The following is a 15,936-nucleotide window of genomic DNA, read 5'->3' on the forward strand; positions in this document are numbered from 1 at the left end:
ACTTCCTACTGGGTTGCCCATCGCTAGAGCACTGGCTCATTTAACTTGGTTGTATTTTATTTCTAAAATTTTTTCTAAATTTTTCTTATTATTATTTGAGCTAATTATGACTCCTCACTTTAATCTAAATATTTTTCCAGACGTTATAGCTGTTCGGACTGACACCGGTCACCTGAACAGTAGAATGTACGGAATTGCGATAGTGAGGATGTTACAGACCTCACCACACACCATTTTTAGTCCATTTTAAGGTTTATGTCAGAGAATATAAAAAGCATTATTACCTCATTTTTGCTAAGGAGGGAAGATTTGGAAGGAAGGAGAAAAATGAGTTGCAAATCTCGTTATTTCCATCTAAAGCTTTGATTATTCTTCACTTCAATAACCATTTTCTGTGTTTCCTTTATCGGGTTTCTTTAGTTTTAGCTTTCTTTTCACCTTTTACTTCTTCTTTTGCTAGAATATTTGCATTAAACATGATAAGTGAGTAGTTTTTTTTAAGATTTTGAAGTTGGATATGTAATATTTAAAATATTTTATAGATTTGTACTGGTTAGACCAGATTTTATGATTATTATGAAGTTTTATTCATTTCTTGTGTGCTTAAAGACATGCTTACTGTAGGATCTCATTAAGTTATGTTCTAAATCCTTAGTTAAAGCACTGAAAGGAGAAAACCCAGTGATGAATAATCAAGAAATTAGACTTAATTAACTTAGATCTAGAAATAGACTAAGGATTAAGAGAATTAATAGATTAATTAAAGAAACTAATGGGTCGTGAATAATTTTAACTCCACGAAAATATGATTAAATTGATTAAGACACTCTTTGTCTCACTTAAAAGGGTTTTTAAAGGATATGAGAATTAATCTCCTTGAAACACATAATATTCATATGTTTGGTTAACCAATCAAAATCTCCAAATAGCTTAAATATGAACCCAGACTCTGAAATCACCTTTTACCGTTGTTAATTGTTAATTGATTTTAATTACTTGTTACTTTTTTTCTTACCATATTGCATTTAGCTCAATTTAATCTTATAATTTTAGTGAATTTTTCTATTCAAGCAATTTCTTTATTGAATTTACAAATATACCCTTTAATTCTTAATCTTTTCATTTAATTATTTGGTAGTTCAAATTTAGTTTACATTAGTATATTTCTTATATCAAAAATTTAATTTATAATATAAATTTTAAAGGAAATGATATCTTTTCTATACTACTTGAACGATCCATGTACTTGCAGTTAGGCCACATCAGATATTTATTTTTAAGTATTATGTCCCCAGTGCCAAAGCTAGAAAGAGGAGTGATTTATAATTGTTTTTCCCTCTTCTAAAAAATAAGTGATATTTTCAATTAAAGATGAAATAATAACGTGAGAATTTTTTATAAAATACATATCAATAATTTTATTTTTGTTCATGATGCTAAATTTTTAATTTTATTAATTTACTATCGAAACATACATAAAATTACAAAAATAATAATTTAAAGTTTCATGAAATTATAAATTCACAATAAGTTGAGCAAGTCGTTAAAAATTAATTAATAAAAAATTTCATCAAATTTTCCTTTCATCTTTGCTAAATATTAAAAGCTTAATAAAAATTCTATAAATGTATTATTAATTTTAATTATGGAATAGAATGAAAAGATAAAAAAAATAAAGAATGAATGAGAAAGAAAGTTGAGTAATAACAGAGAGGAAGTCATTGCAATGGTGAGCAAAATTCTTCTTAAATTTTATGATAATAATGGCTTGAGTATTGAAATATTGAACTTGAAATATTTATTTAATTATAAGTTTGAATTATGAAATGGAAAGCATTTAATTTACAGTAACTTTTTGAACAAGGAAGAGGGAGGGGATGGAAAATAGAAAGAATGGACAAAAGGAGTACGTGCATATATAAACATAATTTACAGCTAACTTTTTGAATTGTGATCCATCTTTTTATTTGGAATTTTCAGCATTACATTAACCTATAAGACTTCAATCAAAAACTAATGTTTCAATAACATATCATGGCAAATACCTTCATCTCTAATCATAGAGACAAGCAGGCAAGCGAGGTTTCACCAGAACTTCAAGAGGGGTGGCTTTGCTATTTGTTAATCCAGCAGTCTCAGTCATGTCAACTGGTGTATTTGATGGGGTTGACATCTCAAATGCTTGAAGGAAACTTGCCAGAACTAATTGAGTCATCAGAATGCCAAAATTTATCCCAGGGCATGCCCTCCTACCGGCACCAAATGGAATGAGCTCAAAATTCTGACCTTTCACATCAATTTCCTTGTGTGTGTTCAGAAATCTCTCTGGTTCAAATTCCATTGGATTTGACCACACCCGCGGATCCCTATGGATCTTGTAAATGTTAACCATTAGGTGGGTACCTGCTGGGACATGGTAACCACCGATGGTACAATCCTCGGAGAATTCCCGACGTCCTGATAGTGGACCAGCAGGGTATAGCCTCATCGTCTCCTTAACTATTGCCTGGAGATATACCAGTTTATCTATGTCTGATTCATTCACAAGTCTTTCTCTGCCAACTTGAATGTCCAATTCTTCTTGGGCCTTCCTCAGTGCAATGGGATGGTTTAACAATAGCGCCAGTCCCCATGTTACCGTAACAGTTGTGGTATCAGTACCCCCTGCAATAATAGTCTACAAAACAGAGTGAACCAGCATCTTAAATAATAATAAAAGCGTAAAAAATTATAAAATTTGAGGATAGTTAGAATTCGTATCTGGATAATTGAATCTTTAATTACCATGGATGTAGCTTTTATAACAGTATTAGCATCATAACCAGCAAGATCAATACCATTAAGCACCGACAGCAAGACGTCCATGAAGTCTTGGTCTCTGTTAGACACTTGGCCAGTTTCTCTCTTCCTGTGATGATCCTCTAACCACTCTCCAATGATACTGTCAAATTCCTTAGCAGTTCTCTTCATGGCCATCTCATATCCACCTAAATCCATCCACCCAAGAAATGGAAAAGCATCCCTCGCTACAGGCAGCCCTAACAAGTAAAAGAACTCCCTCATCGCCTTCTGGAATCGCCGGGCCTCTCCCTCGTCACCTGCAGAACTATTACCAAAGTACCTCTTTCCTGCAACCATCCTGAGAATCACGTTCATATTTATGTCATTAAAACATCTCTTCATGTCCACCATGACTTGGTTTGTCTCATCTTTGTTTTTTGTCCACAACTTGTACAGATCCTTCATTGAGCCTGTCACTTCAGAGGCCCTAATGTGTTTTAATAGCTCAAGTCTGCGGTTGGAGAGTAGCTCTGTAGCCGTTAATTTTCGCATTTCGCGCCAGTATTCAACTTGAGGGGAGAATCCGAAATTGGCATAATCGTAGCCCAGAAGTTTTGAACCTGTAAATTTGGGGCGGGTCCAAACAGCGGCATCGTTGGTGGTGAATATTTCCTTAGCCAAGTCCCAGGAACTGACCACCAAAGCTGAGTATATCCCAATCCTGACGGTGAAGATAGGTCCATACTTATCAGCTAAGGCTGCCAAAGTTATGTGGGGAAGCTCACGTCCTGCCAACAAAGGGAGATGACCTAAAATCGGCCATGCACCTCCAGCTTCGGGAGCTGCTTTGGCCTTGGCAGATTTGGACCCCCTCAAGAGAAAGTAGTAAAAGAGAATTACAGCAGTAAGCCCAAGGATGATGTCTTTCAGGTATGGCGGAAGCAGAGCCATATTATTACAGCTACGGTGTCTTGGATGGCGGAATATTTCAATGTTAAATCTAGCTAAACGCGCACTTCTTCTTGTTCCCCACTAACAATTAAGCAGCGAGAATCAAGACTTAGCCAGTAATGGAGAGAACCAATGGACGGACGCCTGCTAGAGGACCAACCCCCCACCCTTAGTACAACGTAGTGCTGAGCTATGCTTACTGTGCTATCTTTATTTTTCCTAATTCATTATAGATTTAAAAATATAAATATGTGATAATTATTAAGAAAATTTTTTGTCTAAATCGAATTTATCGTGAATCAAAATACAATGATATAACACTCACATATTTAATAAATAAATTTCACAATATATTTTATATTTTATATTTTAAATTCATAATAAATTAAATTTAAATAAAAAAAATTATATATTTAATAAATAAATCTCACTATACTTCTCTTATTCTAAGTTTATGTTAAATCTCACCTAGAAAAGAAAAATCACTTTTACAATGTGAAAGGGGGACTCTGAGTCTTGCTTTTAGATAGAAATGGCTAGCTATAGGCCGCACGTCAATTTATTAAACGACAAGGACTTGATCAAATTGCTGGAGACAAACGCCATCAACATAAGATAAAAATAATGAATAAATTACTTTTTCCAAGTCTCTATCGCAAACAGAAACATTAAAATAACAATTCTCAGAGGATAAGCACGAAAGAATAAGACAGCAAAGTCATTTGCTACCACCAAGAGTGATAGGCTTTAGTGTTAGATTTATTTAATTTTAATCAATATTCACATCAATATGTTGAAATTACACATTGCCTTTCTAAGATGTGGATCGACGATTGTTTGTGAATGGCTTACATCTTGACATGTCAAGACACATATTGAACATGGTGTATGAGTTGAGTTAAATCAAGAGCCTTAATTGTGGGCTTTAAATTTCAAGAAATCATAACCGTTATAATTACAAAGTTTTTTTTTTCAATGAAAAAAAAAATTCATTTGCTTTGCAGTAGAAATCCAAAGCAAACAACATGTCGTGGAATTGCACAGTAAAATTACAGAATTATTCATCTCTTGCAGAAAACCATGATAAAAAAATCGAAGCAAACAATTGAACAACATAAAATTTGATCAGTGAGAAGAAATTGAAGAAAACCAAAAGACCAAACTTAAATCATTAGTAGAGAAAGAGAGAGAGGGAAAGGCCCATTGTTACCATTTGATTTATGTGTGTATATTGAATAGAATGGCATATCTCTTTATCTGTTTCTTTTAAAATTTCCAGCAATTTGTGCTTCACAGGCCCCTTCAGCCCTTCCTTCCTCCATTGCCTCGTCCCCTTTTAGCCCAATGAAAAAAAAAAAAAAAGAAAAAAAAAAAACTCTAATCTATGCCATTTAAAAGCAAAGAAAAATTTGTAGTTCAACTAATTGTTCTTCCATTATTTTAAAGAGAAACAAAATTCAATCAATGGTTAGAAAAAAATTAAATCGATAGATCCAAATAAAACTTAATAAAAAGAAAATTTGTACTTAATTCAATCTTTAATTACAAGTTATTATACACCAAAAGTTTAATTTCGAAAATTTAGTAATGATAGTTGAATGTAGTAACTATATTTAAAAAGGAAAGCTATGCAAGCTAAATCATTTTAGATTTAAAAAAAAAATGTTAGTGAAATTTAAAATTTACACTTCCATCCACTACAAGAAAATATCATAACAGAAACCGAATTTAAAAATAGATTTATGTCAGTTTGTAATTTGAAATAGCTTTTGAAATAAAAATTGAGTAGAATGGATTAAATATATCAGAAACCGATTAGCAATGGCTTTGAAACTGAAACTTGAAAGTGAAACTCTTCGGTTTCTAAATTATGCACTAAAATTTGACAGCAAATTTAGCATTGGTTTAGAAACCGATTACAAACTGACTTCTGAAACTAAATCATGCTCTGTTTCTAATTTAAAGATTCAAAACTAGTTCCATTATATTTAAGTCATATTAGAAACCAATTTTCATCAGCTTCTAATTCTTTTAAGTTTAATTTAGAAACCGATTACTTTAGATTTCAAAATAAAGGTATTATCTATTTATATTTAGAAATTGATTTCTATTGGTTTCAAATTTAATATAATTTCTATTTTATTTATTAAATTTTAAAATCAAAATAGAAACCGATTCATGTCGGTTTCTAATTTCTTTATTACACTTAGAAACTGATAGTTTTCAGTTTTAAAATTTATCTATTGTATATTTTATTTAATAAATTTTAAAATCAACTTAGAAACCTATTTTTTTCGGTTTCTATTTCCCTTAGTTATATTTAGAAACTGATTTCTGTCAGTTTCAAAATAAATCTATTATCAATTTTATTGATTAAATTTTAATTGATTAAATTTTAAAGTCAAATTAGAAACCGATTTATATCGGTTTCTAATTCCTTTACTTATATTTAGAAATCGATTACTTTCGGTTTTAAAAATTAAGGTGTTATCTAATTATATTTAGAAACCGAATACTTTTTATTTTAAACTTAATCTAATTGTCTATTATATGAATTATAAGGTTAAATTAGAAACAAATTTTAATCGGTTTTTAATTCTTTTAGCTATATTTCGAAACTGATTGGTTTTGGTTTCAAAATTAATCTATTATCTATTTTATTTATTAAATTTTAAAGGGAAATTAGAAACCAAGTTTTATTGGTTTCTAATTCATTTAGTTATAATTAGAAATCGATTTATTGTGGTTTCAAAAATTAATGTATATCTAGTTATATTTATAAACTGATTTATTTCTATTTCAAAATTATTTTACTTCAAATTAGAGACCGATTTTGGTCAGTTTCTAATTACCATTTTTTTAAGAAAATTAAAATGCCCCCTCTTTTTATTCCCACAGCCACTTTTGACCTCTTCCTCTCAAATCTAAAAATCCCTTTTCCTCTCTCATTTCTTCTTATTTGCCATAGAAATTACAACAATGGAGAATGCCTTTTTCCTTCTAAGGTTAAATTTGAGTAGTTGGTGACTAGGTTTTGAATTAAGTATTTTGCTTGTTATTTTATATGGCCTGAATTTTGGATATATCTTAATGGACTCAAATTATGACCTGACCTAAAAGTCTCGCAATATGACCTGATTGGGATAAAAAGTAAGAAATTGAGAAACACATTGGGGCTAGGATTTGAAAGTATAAATTATAAGTAAAAAAATATATCAATTCTACTAAAAAATATCAAATTTACTTCAAACTCAGTCATTTAGCAAGGCTCCCCATTCCCAAATAAACCTAAACCCTCAGAATCAGATTTCATCCCTTTTGTTGCTTGCTGCCGCCCCCCCTTTCTTCGGATTTCCTCAGACATTTTCTCTCTCTTAGCCTCTCTCTCAGTCTCGCTTCTGCTCCTCAGTCTACCTCTCACTTAGCCTCTATCTCAATCACACAAAAAGCACAAACGAGTATCTCTCTATCACTCAGCCTTTCTCTCAGTCACACAGTACCCACAAGCCTCTCTCTCTATCCCTCAGCCTCTTTCTCAGTCGCACAGTACCCACAAGCCTCTCTCTCTGTCCCTCAGCCTCTCTCTCAGTCACACAAAACCCACAAGGTTGTCTCTCCTTTGAAGCACAACTTTCTTTCCACAGCCTTGATTTAAACATTAGCTGTAACACCCCTCACCCGTCTACAGTGTAGTCGAGCAAGGTGTGCTACATTCAGTGCTGGAGTATCCTATCTTATCTTGTCTTATACCGTATTAATTTAAATTCCATTTATTTATATTATTCCATATATGATAAATTTTTTTTATGACATTTTATTTTTATAGAGACCCAGACAGAATTTTTTCTGTTTTATTAGTGTATGTCGGGTTCCACCATTCCCCTGTTAAAAATAATTTCATATCATATATTATATTATCCATCTCATTCTTTCTATATACCATGTCATATCATCTCATTATTCATAAAATTTTCAAGAAAGTAATTTTCATTTCATTCATATAAAATTTACATACAATAATTTATAATTTATATACAATCCAAAAATTTAATTACATATCTCAAAGTGATTTACAACATTTACTTATGTGCAATGATCAAAATGCAACATCTAATATATACATGAGCCCTACCAAAATAACTGATGAGCTAACATCAATACTCTAGCAAATCTGATCAATCCTCTATCGGTGTTCTACTGCTACTGCTGCTGCTGCTGGTGGTCTCCTGTACCTACGCGAGGAAACAATCCATTTCACTAAGCATTTCTGATTTGTGGTGCAATAATTGAAATAAAAATAACTAATAATTGAAATAATTATTCCATATAAAATTTCCTAAATTTTTTAATTAATTAAATATTTGCGAAACTTTAAGAGCAAATAATTTATCGGGATCTTTTTATTTATATATTTCATATTCAGTCTTATTAAATCCATAATAGTGATCTCTTCATGTACTTATTTAAATTTAAAATGTATTACTCATATCTGTGCCCAAGTAACCTATGACAGACTCTAAAGACTAGATACACATGAGTATACTAGTTAGACATCCGTATGTCTATCAAGTATACAACGATCATGTCAGGCACTAGGCCAGTGGGCAGGCATAAAGCCAGTAATAATAATAGGCACTGTGGCCAAGGGGCAGGCATAAAGCCAGTAGAATAACCATCTCAGACATATGTTGTCTATCAATGATCATTCATGTGGGCAGTACTGTAATCTATAGTCCCTAATTAGCATACCAATCGATCCATGCTATATAAATAAGTCTAGGTATACTTTGGGCAAAGTAGAATTATTAAGTATTTATAATTTCATTAATTCATGTTATATACTAGTGGTGTTTAATAGCATTTTTATGTCACTTGTAATGGGAAGCATAAGTCCCACATGCATGTTCATGTTATTTTTATGTTTAGCAAGTTACTTTAGTTCATTCCATATCATGTGCCAAGTTATTTTATGAACCTTTCTCAAGGTCCAGATTTGATATCTTAAATTCATCTAGCAAATTGGTTAAGATGTGGCCCCTGTTTGGCCACACTTCTTTCATGGAAGTTGTTCCTCTATGTCTTGTCTTTATTTTCCTTTTTAAATCATGTCATTTGGAGTTTTAGAACTCAAGTTATGGTCAAATAACCAAAACTAGTTCATTAACTCATTCTAGTTCCAGAACCAAGCAGATTCTGGAGTCAAATTTTATCTAACTATTTGGACATGTTATAGCCACTTTTAGGCCTAATGTTCTTCATAGGAGTTGTTACCCTATGTCTTAGGATCACTCAAATTTAAGATTTACAATTTTTTAAGTTTTGTAGAATTAATTATGGCAAATTAACTGGCCTAGACTTAGGTACCCTATGCCTTTAGGATTCTAGGTTCAGGTCAGTAGCTTTGTCTCCCATTTTAGGGTTCATACACTCAACATTTGAGGCAAGTTCCTAAATAAAAGTTGGAGCCCTTGTCGCAAGGTATTTTGCGATCGCCCGGACGAAGCTCTACACTGAAGTGGGAAAAGTGAGGAGTTGCCACTTTAATTTTGAGGGAAATTAAAGGAAACCATTTGTGGAAACAGATTAAAAGAAGCCACTTCGAAAACAGAGATTCCAAGTTCGGGGTTCGTATATGGGAGGGGAAGGTGTTAGGCACCCCACCTCGTCCCTCAATGAGGACAAACAGATTTAATGTTATGCTCTATCATAAATTAAAAGGATAATTAAGGGGTTAGGATAGTGATGATGTTAATCTTTTGTGCAAAATAAAGGAATACTTAACATTTCACTTACTTTGAGTTTCCCAAGAACACACGTTCATGAGATGGCCCTTTAGTGAATAAGTATCGTGTAGGGTTATTCTGTGTATTAGGATTGTGTTATTTTTAATTTGGATTTTGTTAAGAGAGCTCGGACGAGAAGCTTCTACCGATCTCTCGGCATATTTTTAGAGTTTTAAGCGGAAGATTTCGGATAAGAATTCTCCTCCGATCTCTACGTTTTTAGTTAGATGAGAATCAGGTAAGAACTCTCCCCTGATCTTTTAGAGTGTTCGGTTTAAAATTTTAAATGAAGGATCTCAGATAAGAACTCTCCTCCGATCTCCATGTTTTTTTTTTAAATGAGAATCAGGTAAGAACTCTCCCCTGATCTCTTAGGGTGTTCGGTTTAAAATTTTAAATGAACGATCTCAAATAAGAACTCTCCTCCAATCTCCGTATTTTTTAAAATGAGAATCAGGTAAGAACTCTCTCCTAATCTCTTAGGGTGTTCAGTTTAAAATTTTAAATGACGAATCTCGGATAAAGGAGTCTAGCACTTGAAGGCGCCAGAGACCCGCACAATGTTTTTCTTAACCTACTAGGGCCTTGTAACTAGAGGGTGGAAATGAGACTGAACTTTCATCGACCTTCTATTTGATCGCCTTGTCCAAACTCTTAGGCTGGCGATATCCGATCTCTTTTGGTTACTAATCTGGGGTCCGATCTTATCTCAATTCCCGCTCTATTATGCTATCTCCTGGACTTGTTTAGTAGCCCGACCTCATAACTTTTTCCTCTAAGCTACTATTCAACCTTTGGTTATTTTTATTTGTCCGAAAAAAAAAAAAAAACTTCCACGTTAAGATACTTCTACCAACATTTTATTAAGTTACCTAAAAGTTGCTCACAACCAAAACACCTATTTTCGAAGGAAATGAAAACTAAGGAGAAATAAATAGAGTTTACGTACGAATAGAAGAAGTAAACATCGGGAAATACTATCGGCCTGAATAATCTACATTGGGATTTTAGTGCGACTGAACTTGATGGAAATTTGAAAAAAATAAAAACAGATAAACTGAAACACGAGCATCCAGCGAAATAATAGTCTGGACACTTAACTGTGGGAGGTTGAGGATCTTGAGCTAACTCTAGTGTCCACAAATCTTGCAGAGGTGGAAGCTGATGGTCCAGGGACTAATGCTTACTTCGAAATAACGAGAACCAGGTCAGAATGCAGTTGAGCCGAAGCAACGGTAACCGGGTTAGAATGAGATCAAGCTTGGAGATTAATATGCTAGTATTAGGGTAATGAAGATGAAACTGAACAAAAAAAATGGTATCGCAGAGTAATGAACAGACTGAAAATGAAGAATTTCAGGGTCCAAAGCTCCTCCAATGGAGATACTTAAGAAAACTAGTTTCTGAAGTTTCTCAAAAGCTCAGAATGGCAAAGTAGCAAGACTGAATTAGATTTTAGAGTCTTTCCACTATAATCACCACCACCTTTTTGCCGTCCCTCTCTGATGTGCATGCGGTATTTATAGGGAACGGGTGCTACTAATGAAGGGTCAGGATCTCCCCTTGGGGAGATGGAAGGTTTGGATTTAAAAGGACATAATCCGATGTCTAAAAATTAAAGAGAATCAAAACGGACGGCTGGGATCCTAGTCAGAATATCTGTCCTTTCTCTTCTTAATCTAACGGCTCAGGGTCTTGCCTGTCAGGACAGATCCAAAGGCTGGGAATAAAAGGCGTCGGACCTGTCATCTGCCTTTTAATCCAAGGGCTCCGGGTTCGTCCTTACAAGTATGATCAATGGTGGAGATTGAGATGTACAAAACTGCCATAACTGTTTTAGCGCCTGTCAGCAATGTGGGTGATTCTGCAAATGGGGCGTGCGATGAAGATTTGATCATGCCTGCAACGCTTTAACTACCTTGGTTCTGATTATGTAGAGAGTTATTGGAAGTCATCTCGTCCTCTTCGTGCTTTTCGATCTCTATTCCTTCCGATCTCTCTATTATGACCCTCTTCTTTTCCGATCTGTCTCATATCGGGCCCCTCATCGCTTCCCGATCTCTCCCATTCCAGTACCTTCCTCTTTATCCAATCTGCCTTAGTCAAAGCAATTAATTCTTCGGTTACCGATGCATCCGCTTCGGTTTCTGTATGCAATAAATGCTCAGGCCCTATATATATGCACCAGCGAGAAAACTCCTCCACACTTCATTTCTCCTCCTTCCATTTCTCCATTTCTCCTGTTCTAGCTTCTCCGGTGACAATTCCGATTATGGTGACTGCTTTTGATCTTTTTTCGACTGTTTTCTTTGCTCCTCGACTGAAAATTTACAATCCCGGTGATTGGAGAAACATGAGAACAATATCTGATGACAGTGAAGGAACCGGACTAATTTACCGATCAGGATCGAAAACGACGATCATGCCGATCTCGAATCGGTCCACCAGTATAATTGGTGTGCCGATCTCGGGCAAGAGTACTGCTAATTTCAATCTTAATGTCGGTGACCGCCTCTTGAAGTTCATTTGGCTCCTCACCACATCGGGCGTCCCGACTGCAGCTCGGTTCTGGTCGATGACATCGATGATGACTCCACTCACCATCATGAGAGTCATAGTCACCCCATCTCAACTGCACATCTATCCAATGCCTGTGGCTGGATTTTTGATCAAACACATCTTTTGATTCAACCACAAGACTAGGCTTTGACATAGGTCCTTACTAGGTAGGATGTAGTGCCGATCTTTAGAGATCGCCCAAATGACGTAATATGACCTTTAAAGGTTCTCTTAATGATGTAATCTGATCTCTTGAGATCGCCCAAATGATGTAATCTATTCTTTTGGAAATGAAATAAAATTTTACTTGAAGGTTATTATTTAATTATTGCATTGATTATTTTTTCGATCTCTGATGTGCATATCCGATCTGATCTCTAACTAAATCGTCATTAGCCGATCTGCGGCTCTGAAAATTCGCACAATCTGATAACCCCAGCTAGCCGATCTCATTTTATTCGATTTTATTATTGTGTTTCTGGAACTTTCTCACGACGTGTCAAGAAAGCGGGTCGATTCCGCTAACCGAAGTGCCGCTTGGGACTTCGTGAGCATTGAATGCTCAGATGGGTATAAATAGGGGGAGGGTCAATCAATTGCCCCCTTATGTCACTTTCAGCACTTTGCTAGTAATTTCAAAATTTTCTCGTTTCTTCAAGTATTTTCGGCACCGATCACATTCCTGTAAGGGTTTTGATCCTTTTCTTAGTTAAACTTTCTTTGGTTTCTTTGAAAATGAGCGGCGTCGAGGGTCAGAGAGCTGCTAGTCTGCCTTCCGTTCACGTTTCGTGGACCTCAAAAGAGGGCGACGTAATTAGATCGGGTGGTCAAACCAGCACAGCCCTCATTCCGGTAACTGGCCCGGCTGCCAGACCAAGGCTAGGGGCATCTTTGAGGAGAGACAACTTGCCAATTGATGAGTTGCCTTCGGTCTTGAGAGAAACCGATCTCCAATCTATAAGCCAGGAGTACAATCTGCGGATCGACTCCTTTGAACTGATCAAATGCCATGGCAATCATCGGGCCGATCACTTCTTTGATGAGGGCAATCTCATCATGGTGTATGAAGAGCAACTGAAGGCCGGGCTCCGTTTTCCCTTGGACGAATTTTATAAGGCCGTCTTAAAATTCCATCATGTCTCAGTAGCCCAAGTGCATCCGAACTCCTGGCGGACTCTAATAGCCTTCCGGGGCCTCTGCCGAGCTAAGGGACTAGAACCCATGGCCAAAGTCTTTGCCGAGCTACATAGGCACACCCGAAGGAAGGATGATGAGTTCTGGTTCTTCGAAGCTAAGGCCAATTGTTCTCTCTTTACCGATCTCCCTTCTTCATTGAAGAATTGGAGGAACTGGTTCTTCATTTTGAGGAGCAAGGTTCGGAACGGCTTTGAGGGCATCCCACGGAGTTAGCAACATCTGGTCGCTCCGATCCCAAAAAAGATCGCTTTAAATAAGGATGAAGATGCCGTGGTGAAAGAGTTAAAGTCTCAGGCGTCCACCCAGAAGTTCTCTTGCTTAGACGCGGTGATGGCCAAATTGAAGTATTGGATGATGTGGCTGATCACCGACGAAGAATATAAGCTTCAGCTCTATGACCTCGGCCCTGGTACCTTCCATATCTCTGATCTCTGAATCTTAGCGAACTCACTAACTTTTCTTTGTGTAGGTATGGCAGGCAGCGATGCTTCCAAGGAGAGCCGCAAGCGAAGGGAGGTCTCTAAAAAGGCACGAGAAATAAAGATCGCAGTGGCATCACAGACACCAAGGTGAGATTCGGAAGAAGTGCGGGGATACTTGTCCTGACCTTTTGGACAACCGATCCCAGAAGTAGACGTAGCTCCTTCACCCCTCGACAAGAAGAACCACCACCTCCACCTGTTCCTTCAAGTGTGGAAGGGGGGTCTTCCCAACCTATTGTGAGGACCCTTTCTTGTGGTGCCCAAGTCCTCATTCATTCTCTAGAGAAGAACCGATCAGTTCGGGGCTTGGCCAAAGTTCTGGGAGCTTCTATCTACCTCCAGGATGACCGGAACAGGCTAACCCCGGACAGCATTGACGATCTCTTGGCTCAGACGATGAGTCTGAGCATAGAGAGCCTGGTGAATCAGCATATAATCAGGGAAAAGGCTCATCTTCTGAGGCAGGAAATTCTGAAGGCGGTCCAGGACGCAGCTTCCACCCGAGCCTAACTTTCGTCCGCCCAGGACTATATTGCTGAAATCGAAGGTCGGATGAAATCCTACAAGGATAAGTTGGCCGAACAGGCTCATGAACTTGAAGAAGCTCGGGCGCTCCGAACTACCGACGTCTCTCGCCTTTCTGACAAACTCAAAGCGAAAGAAAAAGAGGCTGTGACGAGGGAACCTGGTGCTTACGTGAATGCACACAGCGATCTTCTAGCTGAGCTCGAGAGGCGTTATCCTGGGGAAGACTTCTCCTGGATGGTGGATCTTGCTCCTAGAGACAAAGAGGGGAGCGAGGAAAAAACCGAGAGAGAGAGAGAGAGAGAATGAGCGAAATGACGATGTACCTGGAGAACAGGTTGGGGTTGACCCTCTAGCTGAATGACTTGTAACTTTTATTTTAAGATGAAATGAAATCCCTTTTGTTCAATTTCTTGATGAGATCGGAAAGTATCCAAATTGTATGAGTGCTTGATTGTTTGAACATATTAGAACATCAAACTTAAAAGCGATTATTAATCTAAATATAAGAGGTCAGAAAAATATTGTAAGCATGAGATCGGCCTAAGCCGAGACTAAACACCGGGTAGAACTTTAGATCATTAAAATTGGAAAGACTTTATTTGAATTCTTAAGATCGGAATCACCATTAAGTCGGACTGAAACCTTAACTTTGTTTTAAGGAATGTCTAAGACATACAAGTGAGGAACCCAATCTTAGTGTTAGTTAAATGACTTTCAACTATATTTGTAAAGAAAAGATCAGAAATGAGACTGGATGGCATGGAGACCTGATATTGGTTTGATCTCCTTTGACGAGAGATAGGAAAACAATCGACTAGATGTGGGATTGGTTTATTTCATGATCGAGTCACTTGTGACCAAAGAATGTCGACTAGGAGTCGATTCTCAAAGTTCATTGACTTCGGTGATCGGCCAAAATATAATGTCGACAGCCCTATTTCTTAGGTTTTCAGAACAATTTAGCTCATCCCAATTGGAGTTTTCTACTAAAAGTTATGGTATAAACACTGTTCTGTAGTCAAGTGGTTATTTGGTTCATTTCAGGTTTTGGTATGATGAATTGTCCTAGCTAATTGGCCTAGTTTCATTAGGTTCTGGGTTTTGGTCAAAATACCAAAGTTATAGTTCTAGGTCTTGTAGAGATTTTGGCTTTGGGTTCACTGCATTTTCAGTTTTGTAGACCAAGTTATGGCATTTTTGTCAAAACTGGTCAGATACATTAAGGTCCAGAAATTCTGGGCAATTTCAGTTCTGGCAGTTTTGACAAGCTAATTTTGGTTAGCAATTTGACTCAGTTATGGTCAGAATTTGAGTTTCTGTTCTTCATGAAAGTTGTTCTACTATGTCTAAGCTTTCCATGAGTTCAAAAATAAGATCATTCTAACCTTTCTAGAGTAAGTTATGACTATTTGAACATTTACTATTTATTTGGTCATTTTCCTAGGTCTAGATTAGGGTTGTCCGGATTCAAGCAGTCATTAGGTCAGGTTAAGGATAGTTTTTGGGCATGGCCTCTTCATGAAAAATTGGGCATTATGACCCTAGTTTCATCTCCAATTAACCTCACACCAATTTGAGCATCACAACTCTACTTATAGCTCAAACACTACACTAGACTCATAGGTCTGAATTCCTACATGAAAATTTAACACTCC

At 36.2% G+C, this 15,936-nt stretch overlaps 1 protein-coding gene across 1 annotated transcript; it reads right to left on the minus strand.

The window, feature by feature from the left end:
• Window positions 1-1,894: 1,894 nt before the first annotated feature.
• LOC110661465 (cytochrome P450 CYP82D47) lies at window positions 1,895-3,904 on the minus strand. Its single transcript, XM_021820098.2, has 2 exons — window positions 2,785-3,904; window positions 1,895-2,677 (listed from the first exon to the last, which is right to left on the minus strand). Exons 1-2 carry the CDS (start codon window positions 3,730-3,732, stop codon window positions 2,054-2,056), a joined length of 1,572 nt encoding a protein of 523 aa, XP_021675790.2. The 5' UTR covers window positions 3,733-3,904; the 3' UTR covers window positions 1,895-2,053.
• Window positions 3,905-15,936: the final 12,032 nt, after the last annotated feature.

Source organism: Hevea brasiliensis, chromosome 2 (assembly GCF_030052815.1).
Source record: "Hevea brasiliensis isolate MT/VB/25A 57/8 chromosome 2, ASM3005281v1, whole genome shotgun sequence".
In the NCBI taxonomy this organism is placed as follows: domain Eukaryota; kingdom Viridiplantae; phylum Streptophyta; class Magnoliopsida; order Malpighiales; family Euphorbiaceae; genus Hevea; species Hevea brasiliensis.

Bases quoted from the DNA above. Each gene is read 5' to 3' on its own strand.
- LOC110661465 (XM_021820098.2), bottom strand. From the start codon at position 3,732: ATGGCTCTGCTTCCGCCATACCTGAAAGACATCATCCTTGGGCTTACT. The intron at 2,678-2,784 runs GTAATTAAAGAT...TCTGTTTTGTAG, and splicing joins TTATAAAAGCTACATCCATG to ACTATTATTGCAGGGGGTAC.